This window comes from Helicoverpa armigera, chromosome 14, assembly GCF_030705265.1.
Source record: "Helicoverpa armigera isolate CAAS_96S chromosome 14, ASM3070526v1, whole genome shotgun sequence".
Taxonomy (NCBI): domain Eukaryota; kingdom Metazoa; phylum Arthropoda; class Insecta; order Lepidoptera; family Noctuidae; genus Helicoverpa; species Helicoverpa armigera.
In genome coordinates this window covers 7,203,391-7,229,707 of record NC_087133.1, presented here as the reverse complement: position 1 = coordinate 7,229,707, position 26,317 = coordinate 7,203,391, and the positions used below count along the sequence as shown (strand labels likewise).

At 34.1% G+C, this 26,317-nt stretch overlaps 1 protein-coding gene across 1 annotated transcript; it reads right to left on the bottom strand.

The window, feature by feature from the left end:
* Positions 1–181: 181 nt before the first annotated feature.
* Positions 182–26,168, bottom strand: LOC110375645 (lysosomal proton-coupled steroid conjugate and bile acid symporter SLC46A3). The gene is made up of 8 exons (XM_021333845.3): positions 25,771–26,168; positions 15,167–16,101; positions 9,976–10,135; positions 3,975–4,076; positions 3,243–3,380; positions 2,707–2,790; positions 1,587–1,743; positions 182–1,438 (listed from the first exon to the last, which is right to left on the bottom strand). Exons 2-8 carry the CDS (start codon positions 16,082–16,084, stop codon positions 1,255–1,257), a joined length of 1,743 nt encoding a protein of 580 aa, XP_021189520.3. The 5' UTR covers positions 16,085–16,101; positions 25,771–26,168; the 3' UTR covers positions 182–1,254.
* Positions 26,169–26,317: the final 149 nt, after the last annotated feature.

Here is a 26,317-nt window from a genome sequence, read left to right as displayed (position 1 = left end):
TAGTACTCTTCGATGACCTTATGCTTACGAAAATTCGTGGTAAGTTTTTGAGATTAGAAACTACCAGCTTATTTTTGCTTAATATGACTTATCTTACAAATAATTATCGCCGACAGTAAATCGTTCTCTGAAAATATAAAAAACACGTATTCCCATAAGTTATCAAACAAAAACACGTAAAATTAAAAACATTTCTTTATTTTCATCAATTAATAAGTACTCACACATAACTAAAATAACATCTACGTACACTATCTTATGGCTAATACATTATTATCAACTATATCACTTCATTGGGTACGCAAAACTTGGTCTTGCGATTTTATTTTTGTACAAAAAAAGAACTTTGATGTAGGATTTTTATCAGAGTTTGACAAAAACATTTCTAAGAAAATTCTCTCATCAAGAGAAAGTCAAGAGGCACATCGAGAGCTAGAAATTCTTCAAAGGTGACTGCTTCGAAGAATTTCTTTCTTTCTAATTCCCCTTTCATTCTAGATTGGCTTGGTTATTTAAAATTGTAATTAGTAATTTTAGTTTCATAATTACAAAAACATTAATTTAGTGCTGCGATAGGCCGGGGTCTACGGGTATAACTACCTGATTCTAAGTAGTAGTTGTAGTTAATCATTATTTGCGGATAAGGTACAAGTGTTTCATTGATAAACTAATAAGGTAGAGAATGCATTAAGCGGTCAGTATTCGAGACTAAATCCGTTTCATATGCTTCATGAATATATAATTCATCTCAAGGATCTTGCTAACGCCGAGAATTACATCGATCGATTGCACTTCGACAATGTTCAGATTCAGTTAAAAGAAATTTTTTGTACGAGACTTAAGAACGGAAACAGAAAAAAAGCTCATCCATACAAATACAAAAGTGAATATGACATTCTATTAGATTGACAAAATACAGAAAAGAAGAAAGATTCAAAATAAATAGATAGATGATTGCCAGTAAAAGTAATTGTTTGGAACAAGTAAATAGCAACTTGTGCCTACGATCTCAGATACAAAATATTGCAGTTTCTGGCATCAAAAGCAAATCTTGGATTAGTTTCGAAAACTATCTGCTTCATACAACATCTACCTCACATCTACATCATGACAATGTTCATTAAATTTTTTAAATTCATATCCATAAATAAAATCATATGTATATTCCCATTAAAATATTAACAGTCTAGGCATGTGCCTTACAAACTAAAGTTGTACCTTACTATTATTTACCATACTTTCTATAAAACCCATTTATATTTGTGATTGGACAATGACGTCAGTTTTGTCATCCGTAGTATTGGCATTTGTTTTTTTATCTACTTCGTCAGTCTCATAAGCTTTGTTTTCCAAGCCGGTCTTCTCTGCATTGGCTCCTAATTCAGCTTCTTTGTCCAGATTGGCTTGGATCTGCTTCTTGTTAGCTAAGTACAGCCACCTGAAATGATGAAATGATTATCAGACCTTTCAAAGAACTGCCTCTATGAGATTTCAACAGCAAGGAGTCCGGTTACTAATTTGTTGGCAATTAATACTAGGTAGGTAGGAGGTAGGTAGGTAGGATTATATAGAAGATAAAAACTTACAAGAAGATAACCACGGCTGGCATAGTAAGAGCTCCGCCTAGGAGGAAGAATGCCCCAGGGAAGGTCTTGATTGTCGCTGTATATACAGTAGTGTACATAGGTGCGTAGATAAGCGGCATCATCGCTTCAGCCACGCCGAAGAAAGAATTTACTTTGCCTGGAATTAACAAAAATATTAACATGCTATGTATTGTAATGATCACCTGCCTGGACTGTTCCTAACTTATTGGGATCGGTTTACTCTCTAACGGGGGCTACCGTTTTTTGTTTCACCAGATGACGCAACTGTAGCGTGAGGTCTAAAACTATGGCAATCAAAGTTCGTATTATGAGCGCCAAAACTTATATCTACATTAGATGATTATATTAGATCATATGTAATACAATAGAACTATAGTGTGAACGTATTGGCGATGCCACAGTGTTGCGCAATGCCGTTTTGCTCGAAAAAGAAATGCGAACATAAGTTTCCGAAAGATGAAAATGTGTCAAAGCAGTGACATTTATAGAACCCTGATCTGTATTTGCCATAATTAATCAAAGTCAAAGTCAAAGTCAAATCATTTATTTCATTTAGGCCTTTACAAGCACTTATGAACGTCAAAATTATAACTAAGTTTGATTCTAGTTGCCCATTCCAAAAGTAGCTTCCTATGGAGAAGAACGGGCAAGAAACTCCATGGTTACTCTTTTTAAAAATAATATAGTATTACAATTTGTATGTATTGATACATACAGTAAAAGCATGCGATCTAAAGTATTGTTAAATATTCACAATATTAATTTAATTAGAAATATAAACGCTCGCGCGTAAACAGTGGCATTTGACGTTTCGAAGACCTCACGCTACACAAGCGCCTCTAGCGGCGATTTCATACGCGGTAGCCCTCATTGGACGCAGACGAGTACCAGTATGTAACAACGGCCCCATGTTAATTTTCCACATCAAACCAGATACGTCATGTCGATATTCCTAGGTAAAGTTGATTGTCAGACGTCGATGAAATAATTTTATTTACCATCACTATAAAAACGTCTCATGCGCTTTTCATAATAGTTGTTCATAATAGAATAATTTAATAAAAACGAACTAGATGGCGTTGCAATCAATAATTCTTACCCAATTCATGTTTGTCCACTAATTTGGAGACCATTGACCTCATGGCTATGAACGATGTTCCATTGAATACTTCAATTAATGGAGCTGAAAATTTAATGAAAATATTTAAGTGTTTATTCAAGTGCCATACATATATTTATTTATTTAACAGTTTATGTACACGTTATATACGCTGTATACATTTATTACACACACAGAATACAGACAAGAAGAAAAATAGAACAAATAGTACAAATGTACAGCTTATTATTAGATATTCTAACTCTCCCATAACGATGGGAGAGTTAGAATAAAAAGAGATATTATTATGAATACAATATGTCTCCTTTCTACGTTCAGCGAGTTCGATTCCGACAGATGTGCATTCACCATTAACGGTTATTATTTCTTTAAGTACCTAATTAAAAAAGAAAACTTTGGAAAATATGCAACGATTTTTTTTATACTACTATTTTTTAAACTAATATTTGCAAGATATATTTTTTTTAAATAATATGTCCTTCGCCTTTTCCAAAAATATTCAAAACAATACATACCTATATAAATATGCCACGTTTTAGTAGCAAAGGCGTACATGATTCCGGCCAGAATTTTACTGGTACACGATATTACTCCTATTATAGCGTCATCAAACTTCAGTAAATGACTAAATACACCCACCGAAAATAAAGTACCTGAAAATGAAGAACAAAAAAATGAGGCAACTTTGGAAACATGTAAACAATATTATCAAGATGGAGTCTCTAACATTGATTGTCTTGATACACACAAGGAAGCTTACAATGTATTCAATAGCATCGACTTGGAAACACTAACAGCCAATTTCTTCATCAAAAGTAAAATCCAAAGTAAAAATCAAAGTAATGTCTAAAGTAAAAGTAATGGTCAAATTCGCTTTTTCTATTAGTTTTGTTGTCACTTTAGCCTTGAAAAAACGAATTTGACCGTTACTGTTACTTTAGACATTACTTTGACTTTTATGTTTGATGAAGAAACTGGCCGTAAGGCGGAGAAAGTAAGTTGGTTAAAACAATAGTGGATGTAGACACAGTAGCATTTAACAACATGGAATATACCTTTCCTACGACATTAAACCAGTATCAATAGGATACACGGGTTACTGAAGTGAAAAACATCCCATTAAGAATAATAGCGTTCTTTGTATAGAAAAATACATTGAATGAACTGGAAATTTCCTTAGACAGAATAATCGAATGTTACAGTGTTTTGTTTATTCTCTTTAATGATTCAAATGAAAACATAATTACCTACTAATGAAGTACACATGGCGTAAGTAGAGAACATGCTGTAGTCCACTTCGTTCCAATTGAAGCGGTATCTCGTGAAGAGGTACAGAACAGACATTTCACCTGGAATTAGAAAAAAAAATGTTTTGTGAGGACCTAATAGGCGTTTGAATATAAGTTAGTAAAGTAGGAAGTACAGTTATCGGCACGGATATCGAGCCATGACCTTCACCTGCGTACAAGCGATTTACTGCCTTATTGCCTTATGCGTACGGGTGCGCAAAGCGATCCCCACTCTTCCGCCGACAGCCCAATATCCGTGCCGGTAACTATAGTTCCCTGAATGTGTGTGAGATGGGACCATTTAGATACCTAACATATAGTATGTATAATAATCGATAAATATATTACCAGCAATATTAGTGGGACTAAATAGGAATCCATAAGATCCGTATTAACATCATGCAAAGGGTCATAAATAGTACGTAGGTAAGTACATGGATACTCGTATGTACACTTTTTTATTATTTATCTTGTACCATTGCGTGTAAGAGGAAAAATCCTTGTTGGCATCCATACAAACAACTATCAGTGAATGTTTATAAACACGTTTTCATTCGTTCATTTTTGAAATCTAGACAGTGGAGTGGTCTAGAAACCCGGCGAGAGTTCACCGCTACCGAGCGCAGGGCGCGATCCTATTTTAAATCTATGCCGCTACCATATGTTTGCGCAAAAAGGTTGCAATTTTGCGTACCTACATTTTTGAAGTATCAACACGTAATTTATTACTGTTTGCTAGAGCGAGTAGACCAGAACAAACATTATTTGTGTGCGTCACAGTAGTGCACAATGCTGAGCACCTGTTAAATCGCCTTAACAATGTAACCTATGAAAAACTTCCATAATCCTTTTTAGCTTCGGATTATCGGCGTCCCAGTTTGTTCTTTTTAGGCAGACGTAACATTTCCATGTTGTTCTCTCAACAATATCGAATACAACGCTTTGTTATTGCAGGTGTAGGTAGGTAAGCAACATAACCGGTGAAAGAAACGTTTGGTTTATAGAATACCTTTTGAAACAACCAAAGATTTTATTATTAAAATCATCATCCTCATCCTCCGAGCCTTTTCCCAATCATGTTGGGGTCGGCTTCCAGTCTCACCGGATTCAGCTGAGTACCAGTGCTTTACAAGAAGCGATTGCCTATCTGACCTCCTCAACCCAGTTACCTGGGCAACCCGATACCCCTTGGTTAGACTGGTGTCAGACTTACTGGCTTCTGACTACCCGTAACGACTGCCAAGGATGTTCAATGACAGCCGGGACCTACAGTTTAACGTGCCATCCGAAACACAGTCAGTGGTGTCTAAGATATGTTTACTTAGAAAGTACATACAAACTTAGAAAAGTTGCATTGGTACTTGCCTGACCTGGGATCGAACCCGCGCCCTCATACTTGAGAGGAGTTATTCCCAATTTGTCATTAGTACCGATTGGTCACCAACTATTTTTTCCATACACCAAGTCCCAATTGGTCATTCGAGCAAAATAAATAATTTAATATTTAAAATTTTGAGTTTCGATTCGTCACCCGCATAAAATTTCACGTATCAGAGTACCGTCAGAAATAAAAGTGTTAGAAGAAATTTTAAATGAAAAACTTCGATGTAATACTTTTTGTGCCGGTAACAAAAGTACCAGGGGCCCATAACTAGCAAAGAGAATTGGTATTTTTATCTACAATCAGGAAAAAAACGTAAAATCCTGACACTCTTGACTGCTATACTCCTGTAAGTTATGCGGTCCTAGTACACGGTGGGCAGTTCCATGGACACTCGTTGATTGGTATATTACTCATCTGATTTATGCGATCCTGGTATTTTGGTTTTGGCCGTGCGTTGTGTGACGGCGTTGAAATCGCGATTTTATCTTGCCATATTCGGAAAAAACATAAGCAAAATAAATATAAAAAAAACATAGTACAATATTGTAAAGCTTATCTTGTTGACAGTACTTTTTACAAAATAAAGTACGGATGACCAATTGGGACTAAGCAAAATAAAATATTTTATTGAATGACCAACTGGGACACGTTTTTTATGGATGCCAAATCACTAAAATGACGAATCGGGCATAACTCCTTGAGAGGTTGGTCCTTTACCCACTAGGCCACCACGACTATTCGAATATACCAAGTTAATATCAACCAGTAGGTAACGTCAAAACTTCGGTTCGCAGTTTCAAAACATTGGTCCCAAATACACTGGAACTTTGCAATCTGGTAAGAATGGTAACCAACCCCTGCAAACATCGTAGGGAAGGAAGGAAGATGTCTAATGACGTGAATACGGGCACATGTTCTTATGAAAAAACCTTATTTCTAGTTGCCAAGAATCAGGTAATAGGTCAAGTCATTAGCGTCAAGTTACATTCATTATAAGCTAGATGTTACATAGGTACCTGCAAATTACACATCTCTTTAAATTCAATTCTCCAGTATATAAACTGTGATTAATCAATGAGACTGATAATGAATTCGAAATATTCGTGGAATTACAATTTATGTAGAAGAAATGATGTTAATTTGTTTTAATAATTACCAGGATAGATTTAAAATACGTATACAAATGTTCTATTGTGATAAGGTGGTTTGTCAAAGAAAGCAAGATTGAGATAGGTTGATGTACTTTCGTCTGTACAACCTGCTTAGAAAACATGAGTGGGTTATGTTAACCTTTCAACATCATTACGGACAATTTCTTGAGTGATTAAATAAATACACCTTACTCAATTTTAATAGTGTATCGAGCGCATCACAAAGTTTGCTGAAGCGTACCTGATCCTTTTCCTTTGATAACAGCCTGGGAAACATGGTATAATCGAAGGTCATAAATGGCAAGTGCTTTTAAATATTAGTTTAATATTTTATGGTACCTAATGGATCATTAGAATTTTTATGATTTTCAACATAACAATGCGGCTGCTTAAAGCCACCAACTTGATAATTGTGTACACGTTTTTTTTTTAAGAATAGTGAAGAAATGCATCTTTTCATAGTTTTAAATCCCTTTCAAATTCTATCTTTAATAAGTAAAACAATCCATAGATATAATATTGGGAGCGGCTCTAAGGTAATGCTGCCTCTGGCATGATAATGTTTTAGAATTTAGTTTAATGTAATTAGAAACTAGCGAGGCCTCTTCTCTCTCCTCTTCCATACAAAGAAGGAATTAATGTTAATCACTACACTTGCTCAATGCGAAAGATTTTCTTTATTGGTATAAGTTTCGTGCACGAAAGAAAAATTAGGAAAAATCTGATGAAAAACTGGAAAAGAGAATAACATGTTTCCTTCCTATTATGCATATTGAAAAGATTTTAAGTATTTTATTCACGATTATATTATATGAGAATATTCAGAGCCATATCAATCCCAACACAGACAGTCGATAAGGTTTTTCCGTTTCGCACTCTAGTATTAAAATGGAAATATATGCCTAGGCTTATCGTTAGCCAGCTGTATAGAAAGCGAAACTAAGAGAAAGTTAGTGGCGTAACTAACCCGTAACTGCGACGAATAGAAGCGTCACTTCATTGCCAAGGGCGTGCAGTGTGAACGAGATAATGCCTAGGCAAGCCGGTCTACAGATATATTGCGAAGGCCACTTTCGCTGATCACAATCAAAATCTGTGCGGAGTAGTGGAAATTAATTGCTTGTATTTTTTTTATTGCGACATCTACACACACGGTCGGTTAGCTCCATGGTAAGCTATTTATGAGTTTGTTTTATGGATGCTAATACAACTGAAAAATGACATATACTTTACATATAAAAAAAATATACATTGAAACACCCGTGTCTCGAAGAAACTGCTTCCTACGGCCGGATAACCTATGTCCTTTTTTAGGCTCTAGACTCTAGACTATCTGTGTACCAAAATCAGTTCAGTAGGTTTGGCATGAAAGCGCGACAGAGTTGCTTTTGCATTTATAATAATAAGTGCTGATTTTATTATCGCGATTACTGAAGTTCCATTAGGTACCTACGATAGGTTCACCAGCAACTTGATTGGATACTACTTAAATATTGTTTTTAAATAACGCATATTAGGCATTACTATTTGGATAAATAAAATCTGCAATTGATTTGTAATTTAGGTCAATGCTACTACAAGTGGTCGAAACTAATTACTAAATTGCAATCACAAATAGTCAATAAAGAGATAAAAGATAAATTGGAGTGATTGATTACTAAAAGATATTGACGATCAATTAAAATTCAATTCATTTTATGTCATGCTGTTATATTATATGCAGGTAATATACGACCGATTTTTTATTTTTGTTATTAAAAGTTCAATGAACTGTGGTACCTATCCTAATGTTTTTTTATCCAAGTGTCTTGATAACTAGTGTCAATATCTATAGGTACCGGATATTTTTTTTAATTTATGGGAGACATTTATATATACGGGAGATTCCGATCAAAAATTTGTGACGAACTATTTATGTACGAGTGAGTACACGTCAAAGATGGTACAGATAGACAAGACACAGCTTAAATAAATCCATATCTTTATAACAATGCATTGCATAAATTAATATTCGATATAAATTACGAACGTGGACGGATATAGGGGAAGAGGACGACCAAAGAAACAATAGTTGGATTGTGTGGAAGTCGATATGGTTAGGAAGAATGTTACTTGCGAGATGACGACAGATAGAAGAGTATGGAAGGAAAACACGCTGCGTCCACCCCAAATGAAATTGGGATAAGGGCAGGAGGATGATGAATATCTATCTGCCTTATGTGGAATTGCAGATATATCTGTTCTTTAATTATGAACTAAAGTTCATAATGAGGTACAAAATATAACGAACCTATACGTACGTCTCACAATAAAATGGGTTCAACCTAAGCAAAGGTTAAGGCCTAACATTGTGTGACTTCTATAAATATTATGTTACTTGAGATCTCATTCCGATATCTTGTTTTATAAATATGTGCAGCAAAGTAAAATGTATATTGAGTTCATTGGATTAGGTTTTAGGTTTCTGCTCAAGAATAATAAGTAATAGTAATAGGTGATAACTCTTCTTCTTTGTTACCTATTTAAGTACTTATATGTACATGCTTTATATTGAAATGAAAATGAGTACATAGGTTTGACGAGACACAGCTAAACACGGTATCTTTCGCTGAAAACTTCTGAATTTCTGCATCAGGTACAATACAGATTCAATGTGCTGTTTGTTATGGTTCCTAGCATAGTTTAAAAAACTTTTAAAGTCAGTTAGTCAACAATCTGTCTAGCCTTCTGGCAACTAAGTATATGGGAGTTGGTTAACAGTCTTACCGGTTGCAGATAGGTACTTCAATCGAGTATTACTATAGCGACTGCCTATATGAATCCGATGCAACCTGAGGCGTCGTCCTAATTGGCAGAAATCGCGCGATGGCGCGATGCGTTTTTCATCTCACGATCTCACTTGCGAGGTTCCGAGGTTCAAATAGGACACTCTGATGAAATCTGTATGTTTGAACTCATCGAACGACGAGAACGCATCGTGTCATAGCACAATCGCTGTCAATTAGGACGACGTCTTAGATGAAAAACGCATCGCGCCATCGCGCGATCGCTGCCAATTAGGACGACGCCTGATACCCTAGCCTATTGCTATTACCACCAATAGTTAATGCAGTCTAAAAAGTCAAAAGTCTCATCACAAAGCAGCCCGGAGCCTGGAAGGTGATTGATACACCTGTACATCGGAGAGCACGTAAATGTCGGTCCTGCGCCTGATCTCCCTCCGGTCGTGTCAGATTACCGTCCCATCGGACTATGAGAGTGAAGTATAGTGAGTGCACCTGTGTCTGCGCAAATGCTTGTGCACTATGATATGTCCTGCGCAGTTGGCTGATCTTCTTACATAAGTACAGCCGCCGCAGCCGATAATCGCTAGGCGGGCATCATTATAAATGCAGTCATTTCATCATTACAAAAGGAGGCTCACCATAAATAGGTCCTATAATGACACACATAACGACAACCAGCATGATGACCCTCAGTCTTCTATTGTTTGGTCCTTTCTTGAAAGCCACCACCAAAGTTTCTTTGACATATCGAGTGTCAAAGAAGGTTCGTAGCCATTCGCAGCAATTTGCTGGAGGTTTCTGGAAAAAAAATCAATTTTAATATTAGTGGAAATGGTATCACATACTTAAAATTTTCTTATAGTATACAGTGGTAAATAAAAATGTTGAATACGAAGTGAACATTGACATGATTGGCAAGTTTTCCTAGATAAGCGGTAAGATAGGCCCATTTATGGATGAAAAATATGGGCAAATTTTTACGGCTTCGTGCAGAGATTCCCACAGAATAAGGGTGATATGCCACATGCAGATGCTAGTCTTTTTCTATAATACGTGGAAGGTCGATTTCGGCCACGGTGGCTGTTCTCATATAAGGAGATAAGCCAGCTGCGCAGGACATAATATTATAGTCAGCTACTAACACCTAATATACTACGTAGGCCCGCCTTTCACAGAGATTTTTTCTTGTTTAAAAAACCTTCTCAAATGTAATCCGAGTATGGAACTTTACACTGTACATTAAATGCGCACGCAGCTGTTCAGTTTCAGCAACACTTTATTGTCATTAAATCCTTGTTTGTACGTACCACAGTATGTACATTTACGGCAGAAACATAAAAACCACCGTAAGGCCACGAAAAAGATATTAAACGTAATTGTTTACACAGGCAATCGTTTTTTTTTATCGCGAGTAGTGATTATTGTTTCATAATACAACAGTAAAAAAATATTCGCACCTTTTTGCTGTATACTCGGGCCAAATCATTAGCAGTGATTGGCAAGAATTAAATCATTTTCAACTAGTTTTTTTACTACATTCTTGAATTGAAAAAGAGTAATTTAAAAATGTTATTAGGTTCTGCTTTGTAAGCGCTATATGCCTGGCCCTAGATACTTTTCTTGTAGCAATATAGAAGGGTACCCTCTTTTAGGGTACCTGCAATCTCTTTGATAAACGAATCAACTCGAATAATCGATGTCGTTGGAGGGTCTTCATCTAAAAATAGCCTCTGCCTAGCCTTTTCCCAACTATGTTGGGGTTGGCTTCCTCAGAACTCTCGCTTAGAACCACTGTTTTACAATCAGCGACTGCGGTTACCCAAGCAACCCAATACTCCTTGGTAAAACTGGTTGTCAGACTTTCTGGCTTCTGACTGGCAAAGACGTTCAAATGACAGCCGGGGCCAACAGTTTATAACATCGGTTTATAATGTCTTCTGAAACACGTCACTCGATTATGTCAACAAAACAACAAGAAATAAAATGTAAAAAATCCTTGAATACCTCTCTAAATCTAGATTTGAAATAGCCGTGCCATTGATAATTACATAACATTCGCGTGAGGTGATTGTGACGGCTATCGAGATATCATGCACTCATATGCAGGGCCACAGTATTAAGGCTAGTGAAGGGAAAACGGACCAATTTGCGGTTTCAGAACGAAGATAATTAATACATAGAATCTTAGTTGTAGATAAATTGAATAGCCCATAATTTTGTGACCTCTAGATTACTAGCAGTTGGATAGTTAAGTTATTTTCCGATAGCATATTTTCAAGCACGTACTTCATTTTTTTTAATCACTAGATCCTGATGACTCGCAGATCTGTAGTAATATTATAAGAGAAGATTGTATGTAATTACTGTAACCTTCATTAGGGTAAGTTAGGCTTTATGTTATCCAGGTACAGCAAAAAATTCTCCATGAGAGCCTTGAGAGTCTGAAAACCAGTCCTACCAAGCTGCATCTGGGTTCAAGGGTTAACTAGCCACATGCAAATACAACATACTGTTATTCTTACGAATCCCGTTACATTTGTAACCACTTTTGTTATAGGTATAGTAAAAAGGAAGCCCAAATGAACCAAGTGTGAGCATTCAAACTGAGGGCATTTGCTCTATTTTACCCAAAAACTAATCATGAAGGTACCTAATTTAGCCAAACACCAGCAATACGCCATTACCACATAAGTTCTAAATCAACTGTATTTCAGACAGTCACTTAATAGATTATCTTATCTTTTCTAATTAAGTCAATTATACCATGCATGGCATTTAACTAAACTGACAGGAGCCAGTCGAATGAATTAAGGTTGCTTTGACAATCAAACCTTGGAGCAATATGTACTTTCGGAAATAATCAACTGTGAAAAAATAAGATTAAATATCGGTTCTTTTTTGTTTTAGACAAATGTCGTGTGTAATGACCCTTATTAAAATACGGCTTCCGCAAAAGTGCAACTTCGAAATCTTCCATCTTTTTATGCAGCTGACATTTTTTTACGATTAAAAATAATCGGTAAATATCGATAAAAATAATCGATTAGGTGACCATGAAGTCGTAATTATATAACAGCTTGCAAGTTCAATGACTAAAATGGATTATTCGTGCGTAACAGTACAAAAAGTCCGTCAACTTGACCTAAATCGGTGTCACACTCGGTTGCAAGGAAGGACCTTGCCGTCTATAGTTTTCTTTGAAAGGAAAAATTTTGATTGCATGTCATTAATTCATAGTGAAAGTGAGGTATTGAATTTATGTTATAAAATGTTTTGTGTGTATTATTTACAATTACTCGTATATTTTCTTCGTATAAAGGGTATTAAAATGAGTCTGGTAGAAGCAGGGACAGCATTTTATTTCACCTAGTAACAAGCCCCACATAGTCAACACTCTGCCTAAAAGTAGAACTATCCAGAATAAACAAAAAAAGCAATATGATGATCATCTCCAGAAAAATTTAACACACTTCATAATAACTTTGCTTGCAATTACAAAATGATACATTATCTGTATTCAAACGTAAGACAACAAGTTAGTAACGCAAGTTGTATATAGCAACATAGACCATGGAGACTGTTCTATATATTTTTTTAATAAATACGACTTAGCTACGTCAATCCAGTTGATTTCGATATATGCCAGTCATTTGTCAGTACTTTTAAATGATGACCTAGTTAAAGTCTTAACTACTTATCTTGATAGTTGGTTTTATATCGATAGTTTTAAGTTATTTGTTGATCTTCTAATATCATTCAATAGCTTTTTCCGCTTGCCTTGAACTGTGTTTATTAAAAATATACTTCAGAAAGGTCGTCATAAAAATAAAAAGTACTGTTTCCTGTGGTTTTACTATCAATTATAAATAATATTAATATAAAATCTGTTTGAAATATTAAAGAAATCAAGAATTGGAATGGCATTGTTAATATAATATACGGTCTTTTTAATAAAATATACAACAATGTCAGAAATATTTGTAAAAAAAAATCCTAACTATAGCATATTTCAGTAATTTTTGTATAAATAACGTGCTGATACTGTTATTGACGTTAATATCTTTGAGCTATTTATTAAGGTATTGCTTGGGAATCACAAGTATATAAGGTTACAATATTTAATGCACTCATGTGTAATGCATTAAAAATAACTTCATAATTATGTTATTGAGTAACTGTTATATTTCTTACACAAGTTATTTGTTATGTAACAATAATTGTTTTATTTATTTTACGTAAACTATTACATAATCGTTAGATCTTAGATTGAAAATAACACTATACCTAGGTATTAATATGACTTCATAAATGAAACAACCAGTTATATATCTTTCAACTTTGAAAATTATAAAAGGATGTGGACGACGTTTTAATCATTTTCAATATTTGGAATTTAAATAGACTTGCCAAATAAGGGTATGCTTTCGGACCATATTTCATACGCAGCTGTTGTCATTGCTTGTACATCGTTCACCTTATTTTATTCCTGAACGTGATCAAAATATACTGTACGATGGTTCAAAATAATGATGGAATTTTGTCTCCAGGCCGAGGTTATGTCAAATAGGACACGAACGATCAAAGGTGGAGGTTGATGGCATTACGAAGATTGCTAAGCATTAGACATAATTGTACTACTAGCCTTGAGGAACTACAGACGAGCTTCAACCAAAATAAAGATTAATATTTTTCCTTGCAGGAAGCAACATTTTGTAAATAAATGCACATGTATGAAAAGGTCAAGTTCTCTGAGGTACAGTTATTAATTTCAAAATATTTAAATGCAAATAAATATCAAATAACATTTATCAAATTTATTTCTTTATCTTACTTTTTGTTAGCTTCAAATCGATAAGTTGTTTGGAAGCTAGAAATATGCAGGCACGTATGTATATTTTTAATATTAGTTACTAATGATTGATGCTATATTGACCTACTAGCACTATTTTTTTTAACATTTCTATTTGAAACTTTCTACGGTAAATTACTTTCATATCAATTAAGCTGTTCGGTTATTTTATGTCATGTGATATCCTCCTAGCCGATTATCGGCCATGGCGGCGGTTCTCGTATAAGAAGATTAGCCAACTGTAAATAATAGTGCACAAGCATTTTCGCAGACACAGGTGCACTCACTATTTATTAACTCTCATAGTCCGATGGGACGGTAAACTGACATGACCGGAGAGGGTCATCTACGTGGTCTCCTTTGCACAGGTGTATCAATCACCAACTTCCAGGCTCCGGGCTGCTTTGTGAAAGTTTCTAAAACCCACAAAGCGATTTCAGCCCGACCCGGGAATCGAACCCGAGGCCTCGTGCTCAGCAGCCGCGCTTGCCAAAGGTAGCTCAACGAGGCAGTTAATTATTTATTTTATGTAGACATCAATTGAAATAGGAATTCATAAGGAATACTGACAGGAGACTATTTTTAGCTAATTAACGGAAATTCTTCTACAATACAAAGACTACTCATAAATAATAAGACGATTCATGATCACAAAGTCGCATTTGTCTCATCGTGTGAACGCTTTATCTGTGCATAAAATTATTCAAATTAACCTGTCACTGTAATCTATAATTAGTTGCCAATATCAACTGAACCGTTAACTTCTATCTTATCGATCCAATAATTACGATAAATACACAAACAGTCTTGTTTCGTTCAATGAACCATTTAATCCGGGCTCAATTCCAAGGTGTTTTAAATACCATTGGCGAACATCTTCAGCGCAATAAATAACTTCATTGCTAATAAACAAACAGTCGTGGAAAATAAACATCACGAATATGGAAATGGGGTGTCAATTATTAATAATTTATACTCACCACAGAGGGATCAGACTTCTTCACTTCCTTGATGCGAATGAAACCGTAGATGAAGCTCAATACGTACAGGGTTGCACTAACTGAGAACACACCGTATAAGCCAATCTTTCGCACCAATATTCCACTGAGAGCCGCCCCAACTGGCACACCTACTGAATGGAACAGATTCACTATCCCTATTCGCAACGTCCTTTGTTCCTCTGTAGTTATATCTGCTATATAACTGAACACTCCCATGAACATTGTAAACCAGCCACCCGTCAGGGCTGGAAATATAGCCTCCGTCACAGCCGCCACTTCAACTGGTAGCTCGTAGAAAAAATAAGTATTCACAATCAAGCCTATACTCGTCAAAAATTCACCAACTATTGGTAACAGCATGCAAACTTTTCTCTGTCCAACTCTGTCACTATACGCTCCAAGAAATATTAATATACCGTAAGGCAGAAACGATTGTAGCACAGTCTTCCAACCAGTTACTGATGCTACTAATCTTTGAACTGCTTCTTCTTCGGCAGTGTAATTAGCTGTTTCTCTTAGCGTTAAAGCATCACAAATGTGATGGTCAAACTGAAGATTTACTCGACAGGCTTTCTCTAAGTAAAGGTTCTGTGTTGCTAATATAGACAGCACTGATGGCATCACATAACAAGCCAAAATCGGTTCTACTGTTATGAGAGAGATCATTCGTCTTAGTCTCTGAAAATGACTTAGTCCTTCCCAACTCTCTTCTTCAACTTTCTCATTTTTAGTACTTTCATGTTCTTTGTCGAGTTTAACATTCGTCATATTATCATATTCCTTAGTTTTACTAAATCTATTCTTAATTACATTAGTTCCATTTAAGTCACCACCATTAACATTAAGAGTTTTATCAGCAGTTTTGTTATTCTCCGCATTTTTGCTATCCACAGCCATGACTACGTCACGCGTAACTGAAACAGAAACATTAATTATTATTTCACCTGTACAACCGTTTCAATTGGTACCTATGTACTGAGTACCGTTAAAATTTTATCGTATTACACTTTTAAGTTTTATGGCAATTTTAAACGCAAATACTGCGTTTTTCTCATTGGGCTTTGTACTTTTGATTGGTAAATGAAGTACCGGACGTGGTAATCGTTTCATGATTGCCCACATGCTTAACGTAATCGTCTCTAACTGTTAGACTGAATCAATTTTACCTCGCTAACAATAGTTTTATCATTTTGTTACATCTTTTTTATTAGGAGTCACGGAGAACACAAGGTAGATGCATCTTTTGTTTAAAATTCTTTGGCATAGATTTATCTATGTTTATAGAACTAGTTTGTATTTTAGCACACGTTTTAGTAACAAAGACTGATACGACACGGATTTTCATATTGATTGAATGCTTAATGTTTCACAATACAATTTAATTTTACGGTTCGGTACAGTTAATTGTGTTACGGAAATAAGTTTTCCGGCTTGCTATTCAGGCTTTACAGTAGCAATGTTTATTCTTATCAGTTTAAACAGGCTCATGATTTCAAAACGTCAACTGAAATATAACATTTTCCATGAAACTTAATAAGGCAAGGAACATGTACCAAGAGAGACATGAAAACAAATCTATTATGGTCTATTCGTTTATATTTTGCAAGTTTTTGTACACGGAGGAAGAAATTAGACTATTGTAGTGGTCACGCGACATTATTTGGAATCCAACAAGTGAATCGTCGTACGAGGCTCAATTCATATCAATGCCTTTTGATAACACAAAGCCAATGAAAATATGCCGTGCAAAAATAAAAAAAAACAAAATAGCTTCAGTGCCATATTTTTCAGATTGATTCATGTATTTATTTACTTTTGGACAAACAAGTAGCATCTGTTTCAAAATAAAGTAGAATTCAAGTGGAAATTATTAAATATGAAAATATTGCAACAATTGTAATGTATATCATGTTTCTGTTACATTAAATTAACATCGTAGCGGCTTCTATTTAAAGTTAACAATACCACAGAGTATTTATATCGACAGCATTCATGGAACAACTGTGTTTATTTATGTACTATCTATACACCAGCTTTAAAATCCAATTCCAGTAGTCTATGGCATGATTCTTGTGCACAATACATTACACAATTGTGAATTTGAAGTCTGTGATACATCACTAAATGAATTGGTACTGTGATTCCGGTTCATCCACAATGCGTATATGGTATAGACGCTACATGTTATTCATTCATGCTGCAACGAAGAACACAAATGCATTGAACTGTTTGATTCTATTTGACTACTATAATATTGTGTGGCAACTGAAAATTGCACGTTGATTCTTCTAATACAAATAAATAATCGTCAACTGGTCCTTTTACAACGACTCCATATTTTATTTTACAGTGAATTGGTAGAAAAACAAACAAGAAACTGAATGCTTCATTGCACTTTTCGGCGGTGATTTAATTTAAGTAATTATTTAACAAAATCACTTAGAAATAACTGTTTTTGCTAACCTTTAGGACAATGACTTCGCTAAAAAAACAACGAGATGTTTCTAATCGTGATGTTCTAGAAAATTTGCATTCTGAAATTAAAAATCAATTTTCGTATCGAAGGACCAATTTGGAGGACCAATTTATCGTTCGTTGGTCCTTTGATTCGATTTGTTCATGAATTTTGTTATTTAATTGCAGTGGTGACTGGCATATGTTGACACGTTTTTGTTGTGTACTCAACAATACGCCGGGACCGTGACAAAAAGTCACAGTGTCATCACACTGACCTTGTTCTGCTGATTCCGTGTTCCAAACCAAGGTCCACTTCAAGAGTAAAATTAAATAGCAATAGAAGAAAACTATATGTATGAACTAAATGTCGTTTTTAATGTTCTGGGAAAGGGTTATTATTTCATTGAAACTGCAGTTTATTGAATTAAGCTGATGGGTTTAAGGAAGAATTATTGAGAGGAATTCGAGGAATCTTGGATTAGTACATGGTTCGTAATCTAACTGACTATGTAGGATATCAGTCCTAGATTAGAATTTGAAACATAATAATAATTACTATTATCAAATAGATAATTACTTAATGCTCGAATAATATTATGTAATTCCAAACCGGCTGCGCGAATTAACTTTTAGAAAAAAAAGTTGTATCATTTATCTAGCCTTTTCCCAAAAAGAATGGAGCAACTTTAAAAAGTGGACTTCTGAAATAAAACTCAAAAAACTTTACATACGTCATAAAACAGATACGAAATCCTTATTAAAATACATGCTACCTCAATTGTTTTTTTCTGTAGTCAGCTTGCTTGCCATTAACATTACCACAAAATATGTGGCGTTAAATTTTTAAGCGTCATTACGTCTGCATCAAGGAATCTCTGCTGATTTCAATACAAGGAAGTAGGTACATGATAAGAAAAAAAAACTAAAGTTGTTTGCAAAAAAATCACGACTTTATAGCCAAACGAACTGACATACACGTTCACGGTAATGATTTCTGTTTAAATGCTAATTAATTATTAAACGATAAGTTTAAATAATTAATATAATATACAATAATAATTATAATAAACAATAAATAATAAATAATTGATTAATGCTTAATCCTTCTCCGTGTGAGAGGAGGCCTGTGCCCAGCAGTGGGCGATAAAAAGGCTGTAACATGTAACATGTAAGTTCAAATAATTACTGATTTTGAATTAACTAAGTAAGCTTTATAATCTGAGTTTAAAATCAAGTTATCGCTCTTTATTGTCCTTATGATTTAATTATTTTATTTTAATCGTATCAAATGTTTAAAGACAAAAAATGTTTTGCTCAAAGTCAAAACTTTGTTCATATAATATCTTTGTATTCAAGTCCTTTTGAAAGTCAATGTTTTTTTCTTTAAAAAGTACAAAATGCTTTTGAATTGAATATAATCTGATGAAGCAAAACAAAATAGTGGAAGCAATTTAAGATTAGGAATAAGACAAGTAAATTGGAAACCTATCTTAACTTAGACTAATTATAATAATATTTCTCATGGTTTTAAGATAATACATAAATCTATTTTATGGTCACAGTGTATTGTACTGTACCAAAGTACAAAGTTTAAATCTAATTACTGTCAGAAAACAGTCAAGCCAATAGTTTTTCCAATAAGCAACTATCAATCAAATACGGGATTTTCTTTGAAATTATTTGACAAGTCATGCTTAGGTGTAAAATCCAATTAGCGAGAAACCGAAAATAAGATAAGCAATTCAAATTACGGTTATGTAATAATATTATGTATTGTTTTTAACTACTAGGTAATACCAATATAAACAGAGCTACGTACGTATATGTATAGGACAAAAACTATTTTATATACATCTCATTATCTTGTAAACTGGGTTTTCCATGAACACGTTACGTAAACTTTTTCTAAAAACACAAGTATTTATAAGATTTATTTATACAGTAAGCATCAATTACACTATCATGATTAGGTACCGTCTAAGAAATGGGACTGAAGTCCTTGACATTTCCTTTCATGCTTTCTTTCTTTATTAATTGTAAGTATAGAAAATTACATTGACTAATATCATTGAAAAATCTAATTGACTGACATAATCCAAACTTTGTTTTAAGGCGTGACGAGCCAAACATTAAAAATGCAATAAACCTGAGTAATACAAAGAAAAGCAAGGAGCGCTCACTAAATAAATATAAAGATAAACTGACAAAATAGCTGTAACATGCCTTGCCCAGGTGTTATCTTTTTAGAACCAAGTAACGACAGTACCTATTATGAAATTACAATGTTATTTTTACCATTAATTCTGCAACAGTTTACGATTGATTCTGCCTAGGGAAAAGGCTGAGCAGATATTACTTATGTAGATAGATTTTGTTCATGAACCACCGAGAAAAACTGTTTTCTGAATGTAGCTCTACTGCTTTTAGCAAAAAAGCCGATGGATCTTATGATGGTTGATTTTCAGGATGCGACTACACTTGTTATTTGATCACCTCATGAAATTCGCATTTTTTTCAAAAACAATGTTCACAGAATGGAATTTAAAATTAGTGTTTTTTATATTAAAAGAAATATGGTTAGCTTATAGTAGAACCGAACGGAATCTTAAACGCCTCAGCCTAGAAGCTTTTTGGAAAAATCTAGAATGGCAGATAATATTAATACAAAGTACAGGAGTTGTGACTCAAGATGCAGTTACTTCGTAATACCTCGTAATAACTCGTGTATGCAGCTAGTGCCATTACATTTCGCAACTAACTTAACTCAAGACTATTACGTTCAAAAGGAACTTTTACAATTTCATGTGGAAAGTTCTATCACGAATGAAAAATAAAAAGAGCTCTCTTTTATAAGATTTGTATAGTAACAAATATGTAAGAAACATCGTATTTTAAGTAAGCTAAAAAGCGAGTCATCACTAATGCAAAGTCCGGTGATAAAGATGTTTAAGTCCCAGTAATTTTTTAACCTAATGATTTACGTCACGAGTTGAGAACTATGTCACAATTACCTACATTATGTTATACATATTTAGTTATAATTCCCAAGTAATCAAAGAACCATTCATTCTACTGGATTATTTTTTGAAATGCTTTCACAAAATCTGTATTATCTTTGAGCTTGAATCAAACCAACGTTTTAGTCCAAGCTTAAAACGCAGGTCATTCTAAAATGCACGTTACAATGATTCTTAGTAAGCCCATACCATGAAATTGCACACCCATAAAACCAGTAGCGATATGTACACATTACTGGAATATATAGGTAAGCATAAAAGAATACCACATTATCCGGGTGCATGCAATTATTCTGCACAATTACTTGATGGTATGTTAAGTTGGTCAACAATAGAATGACAGCGTTTGCAAGGCCGCCACTATTAGACAAGATACCATCAGAATATACTCCGATGCTGTATAGTTTAGTACTTAATTTAAAAATGTATTTTTAATAAGTACACGTGAAGAATTGCTTGTTTCTTATTGTAGATTTTAGAGGCTGTTTATTTTTAGAAGCTTTATGATCTGAAAGATAACTAACATAGGATGACTGTTGTTGGGCATAGTAGTTTGTGTGACTAAGATTAAAATGTAGAATTTATGTTCAGATCCGAAATATGAATAGACTTACAGAAACTCAAAAAATAATTCAAAAAAATATATACGATCTGGACGCCTACAACCCTGACTGGTGGGAGCACTCTAAAGATCGAGAGGTGTGAAGACGAGATGGGGAGGCCTTTGCCCAACAGTGGGATAATAAAGGCTAAGGAAGGCTTTTTTTTAAATATAATGGCGTTTTTGGCAATTAATTATCTATTGGGATATTGTTTTAGACCCTCAGGTTGTTCAATAGGTACATCTTCACACATAGTTAAACTAGAAAATTAAGCACAGGGCTATTTCTATTCAATACGTTTTTGTTGCACATGTGTCATTCATAAAGTCGAATATGTTATCCTTGTGAAAGTTTTTAAACGGCACAGGTACTTAAATAAACAAACACAAAACATCGTGGTTGTAAATAAATCTCTGCCTTAATCATAAATGCATTTTAAACCTGCAAGTACCTGCATTATTTTGGTAGCAATGTGAGTTTAATAAGCCTAATGATTACGTACTTTGTGCTTTTAGATACCTCCGTAACTGATCAAGAATAATAATAGTTTTACGAAGGAGTTGATCCGTTTGCATACGATAAAGAGGTATTAAATGAATTGCTGATGATATTTACTGATAATAGATGTATTTTTGCAGTTTTTTTTTTCAGGTTTTTTAAGGTTTTCACGTATTGTGCAATTGTATTTTCTTTATGAATCTTTATAAAATTGCATGAGAAACAATCTACTGCTAGAATTTTGGTTTTTGTTCACAAATACTTAACTGCATAACAAATTGTTTGACAATAAGTATGTGGAATTACCAAAAAATCATGACAACGGTATAATTACTTTTATATCGTATTAACTCGTCTCGCGCTGCCGACTTCGTGTAATTTGTAAAATACAAAGTATTTTCACATTACGTCAAATTATTTTTATTTCAGTATTATGTTTGATTTTTTACTCATGATGTCATCATAAGGTTTCCGTGACTTAAGGATACAATGGGACCCCATAAAAGTCATTTCAGTGGTATCGGAGCCTTTAAGATTAGGTACATACAAAAGAAAAAGGTTTCTTCTTTATACTATTACTTTAAAGTGTAATCATGAGTTATCGTTATCATTTACATTAACATATTTTTTTTTGTACCAGGAGAGGAGGCTAATAAATCTATAAAATCTATCTATATATATAAAAATGAATCCCTATGTACCTCACGCCTGATTAAGCTGAAAATTTGTTTATAGCAAAATCCGGCTACGGGATGCAGCAATCTCACGACGCGGGTGAAACCGAGGACAGAAGCTAGCATCTAATAAAGAAACCATTTGTAGCCTCCGAGCTATTAAGAAAGTTATCTTAAAATTCGAATGCATTCTCATTTCAAATGCAATTTCATGATGAGAGATGCGGTTTGGCAGACCGTACATCCAGATAGAAAGTCTTGAACCGAGCTAAAGGTTACGAAATACAGAAATCGAAAGTCTATTTCATCCATATTTCAATGTATTCATGAATATATGCAATGATTGTGATATTTGTACGAATATTTTGCTGTAGTAAAACACTTGAACAGTAACGGAAACAAATATTGTTCAGTTTTTTTTTTTTCCAAGAAAAATCCAATTTATTTCTTGTATATTTTTAAGTGCTGATATTAAAACCTGAATTGAAATATTGTCGGCTACAGGAAAATACGTAATATAATCCAAACTAATATTATAAATGCGAAAGTAACTCTGTCTGTCTGTCTGTCTGTCTGTCTGTCTGTCTGTCTTTTCTTCACGCCTAAACTACTGAACCGATTTGTGTGAAATTTGGTACAGACATAGTTTGAAACTTGAGAAAGGACATAGGATAGTTTTTATTACAAAAAAAAAAAATTATTCCGGACATATAGCGCCATCTATTGGTCAAATCAAAAATCTGCTGGTAGTCACTATTCCACGCGAACGAAGTTGCGGGCAAAAGCTAGTGTTTTATAAGTCACATTGTTCGGTAATTGTTTTATTATAAAAGCACTTATAAGGATTTGTGATAGCTTTTAATTAGTGAATGGCAATAATTATTTTTAGCTTAGTATTTTTAAGTGACCGTGACGGTTGTACGTGTCTGCCTATAAGGGAAATATACAAATATCATTACTTTGAAACAAATCCGAAAGTAATTATGTTGGTCTGTCGCTGTAATGCTTTAAACGGCTACGCGAGAAAAACTTATCATTTGCTTTTTTTGCAGCTAATTGTCTAATAGAATAATTCTATGCGGTGCGCGGTGTGTTCCCGAAATTTTTAGGCAAAAGTCGGAATATTTTTATATAATACATTTCTGAAAAAAAATGTCATATTCAAATATATTTTTTTGGTAATTATTCAAACATTAATTAAATTTATTAAAACGTTTAGAAAAAAAAATATTTCAATTGGTTCTTGGTCTGAATTCAAAAACAATTCTGTATTATGTTGCGACATTGACCAAGTACCTATATTCTCCGATATTTATCGTAGAAAATAAATATTTTAACTCTTTTTAAAAAGTCACATTTTCTTTAAGTGTAAATATTCATCATTTATTAAATGTACGTGGAAATAACCTTCCACAGTCAGCATAATTTCCCAAAACTCTCATACTTCACTAAAGGTAATTTTTTTAAACATGTTATCCTGTACAAAATACAGTGCTACAGTCACCAGGCCATAACACGTGTGATTGTATAAGCACTAGTGAGCGTGACACGCGCCTATCGTGTTTTGAAACTACTTGATTGTCCTTCCATCATTATCCAGCCTAGTTTATTTTGCAGATGGTTAAATTAAACACTGCCAGTGAATACACAGTATCTATGAACCATCGCTATGTTATTAAACAAAGTTGCGTTTGACTGTCAGCTAGCTAGACTCAAATAATATTAAACGGTTTTTCAAACGAGATTTCGGTACGGTATCTACTATATTTTTTTAACGACAAGCCCTGGTGACTGTTATTGTCATAATGAAAGGTCCTAGATATTTCAAGCTAGCGTAGCGTACTGCTGGTTTAATCAGTAAATATCACACCATTGATAAAGAATATGTACTTACAATGCTTTCACACTAGTGGTCTTTTGCAGATTGTTGTTTTCGTGTGTCTACAAACAATCATACTACTAGTGGTTGCCAATTGTTTACACCCTTTGCACGAATCGAGCGTTGTCGCTCGGAAAAACCAAGCGAAAAAACCGCTGGTGTGAAAACGCTGTAATGCAGTTATGCCACAATCTCTTACGAATTACGCACGGTGCGGCGTCCAGTTAAAATAGTTAATATCACTTCTGAAAACATGTTCAATTTAATTGACTATGACTCGTTACTGCGTTAACTCCTTCCTTCTTTTGTCTTGACCGATCTCAACTATGTAGTTAGGGGTAGGTCACTTATTATATCCGGCACAAACTTAACTGTACTATGGATATCATAATTATTAGATACCTCTAACACCTGTTTTAAATATTTTTTATTTACTTTAGGAAAGACAATTTTTTTTCCTTTTTAGGATTCAGGTGACACGGGCCGACAGCTGCCGGATGTTTGACAAACATTTTTTTTAGAAAATCTTGATTCCAATCAAAGTTTTCAGTCGGTCTCATACCGGCTAAATACCTGATCTTTGTAATGTGCGTACTACCACATCTTCGTATTGAGCCCAAACAAACTATCGGCCAACTAAAAGTCTGCCGTGTGTGGGTACTCTAAGAATGCTATAATATACATATATGTGAATTCGTTTGTTTTGCTTTCTAATAAAATTTATTTCAATGTGATTTTGTATGGGAATGAACCTAAAAACCCATTATCTACCAACTTATAAAATATATTAAAGAACAATAGTCACTGAAACAGCGTAAATAAACAAAAGACTTTAGTGTGAATCTTTTGTGTGTAATTGACGTTAACGTATTATAATGAAATTACTTTACAGTTCAAGATTTATCCTAAAATATAAGTAACATGAATTTTAAAGCAAACATTGTAATTTTAACACACGCTTATATAAATCAAAATATGTAGGTAAGCGTAAATTGTATGATTCAAATCTGGAAACTATTAAGTAGAATAGGTTTTTTTTAGGTTCAGATAAATAAATATAGTTATTAACTCTTTGTCACATAAAAGTATGTAATAACACTGTATGAAGTCTGCAAATTGAGATAATTATCAGTGGTCATTTCATTTCCAGTTTTTTATTACTATTGTGTGTTTGCCGAGATAAAAAATCTGCAACAATGGTCGCAAATTGCTGAGGAAGTAATTTTGCTAGAGGTATTTGTTTTGATTTTGTCTAGGACTGGATTTTGTCTGTTACTATGCAGAAAATCAGAATTTTAGAACCAGTTCAGGCAAAACAACCCCTAACCTAACATAAAATATATTTGTCGCAATCAGATAATGAAGAGAAACTATTATTGAAATAAATATTTTATGTAGATTTTTTTATATAGGGATTTTGCATGTATAACTAAAAAGTGTTTAAACTATAGCTTACCTTTTTATTAAAACTTATTCACAACCATATATCATCACTTCACTGAGGCCCCATTTGTTGTGGCCTTTGCGTGTTTCTTGTTATTGTACCGTCTATTAAAAAGTCCTTTAAAATTTTATTTATATTTCCTTTTTTTATTTTAAAAATCGAAAGTAATTTTAATATTTATTTATTTTAAAACATCAATTCGTGTAACAGTCGCAGCGTTCGATTTTTGAATATATGCAAATCGCGCGCGAACTCCTGCGCCGCGATCCTAGGTGCGCGCGTTCGTCACAAGCGGTAACGGTTAGGTGATTGCAGTTAGTTCACACCGGCTCACATTCTTAACCATTTCGACAAGTCGGCTACGAGCGGATGTCCACAGCCAGTCGCGGACTTCGTTGGCCGTCAATAGCAATCATTTGCTTATACGAACTCGAGGAACGATCGATTGTTTAATATCAATTCTGACAACAGTAACATCATTCAATAAATTCGGAAAAGTACTGTTATTTCCCAGTAAAATTGCATTAAAAGTTCCACGATTGTACTAGACTGGTATTAA

What these genes read in the sequence shown, in the direction of transcription:
- LOC110375645 (XM_021333845.3), bottom strand. Translation starts at nt 16,084, where the DNA reads ATGGCTGTGGATAGCAAAAATGCGGAGAATAACAAAACTGCTGATAAA. An exon ending in CATTATAGGACCTATTTATG is followed by an intron (nt 4,077 to 9,975) that starts GTGAGCCTCCTT and finishes TTCTAATTCCAG; the next exon opens with GTGAAATGTCTGTTCTGTAC. An exon ending in CATGTGTACTTCATTAGTAG is followed by an intron (nt 3,381 to 3,974) that starts GTAATTATGTTT and finishes CTTCATTTTCAG; the next exon opens with GTACTTTATTTTCGGTGGGT.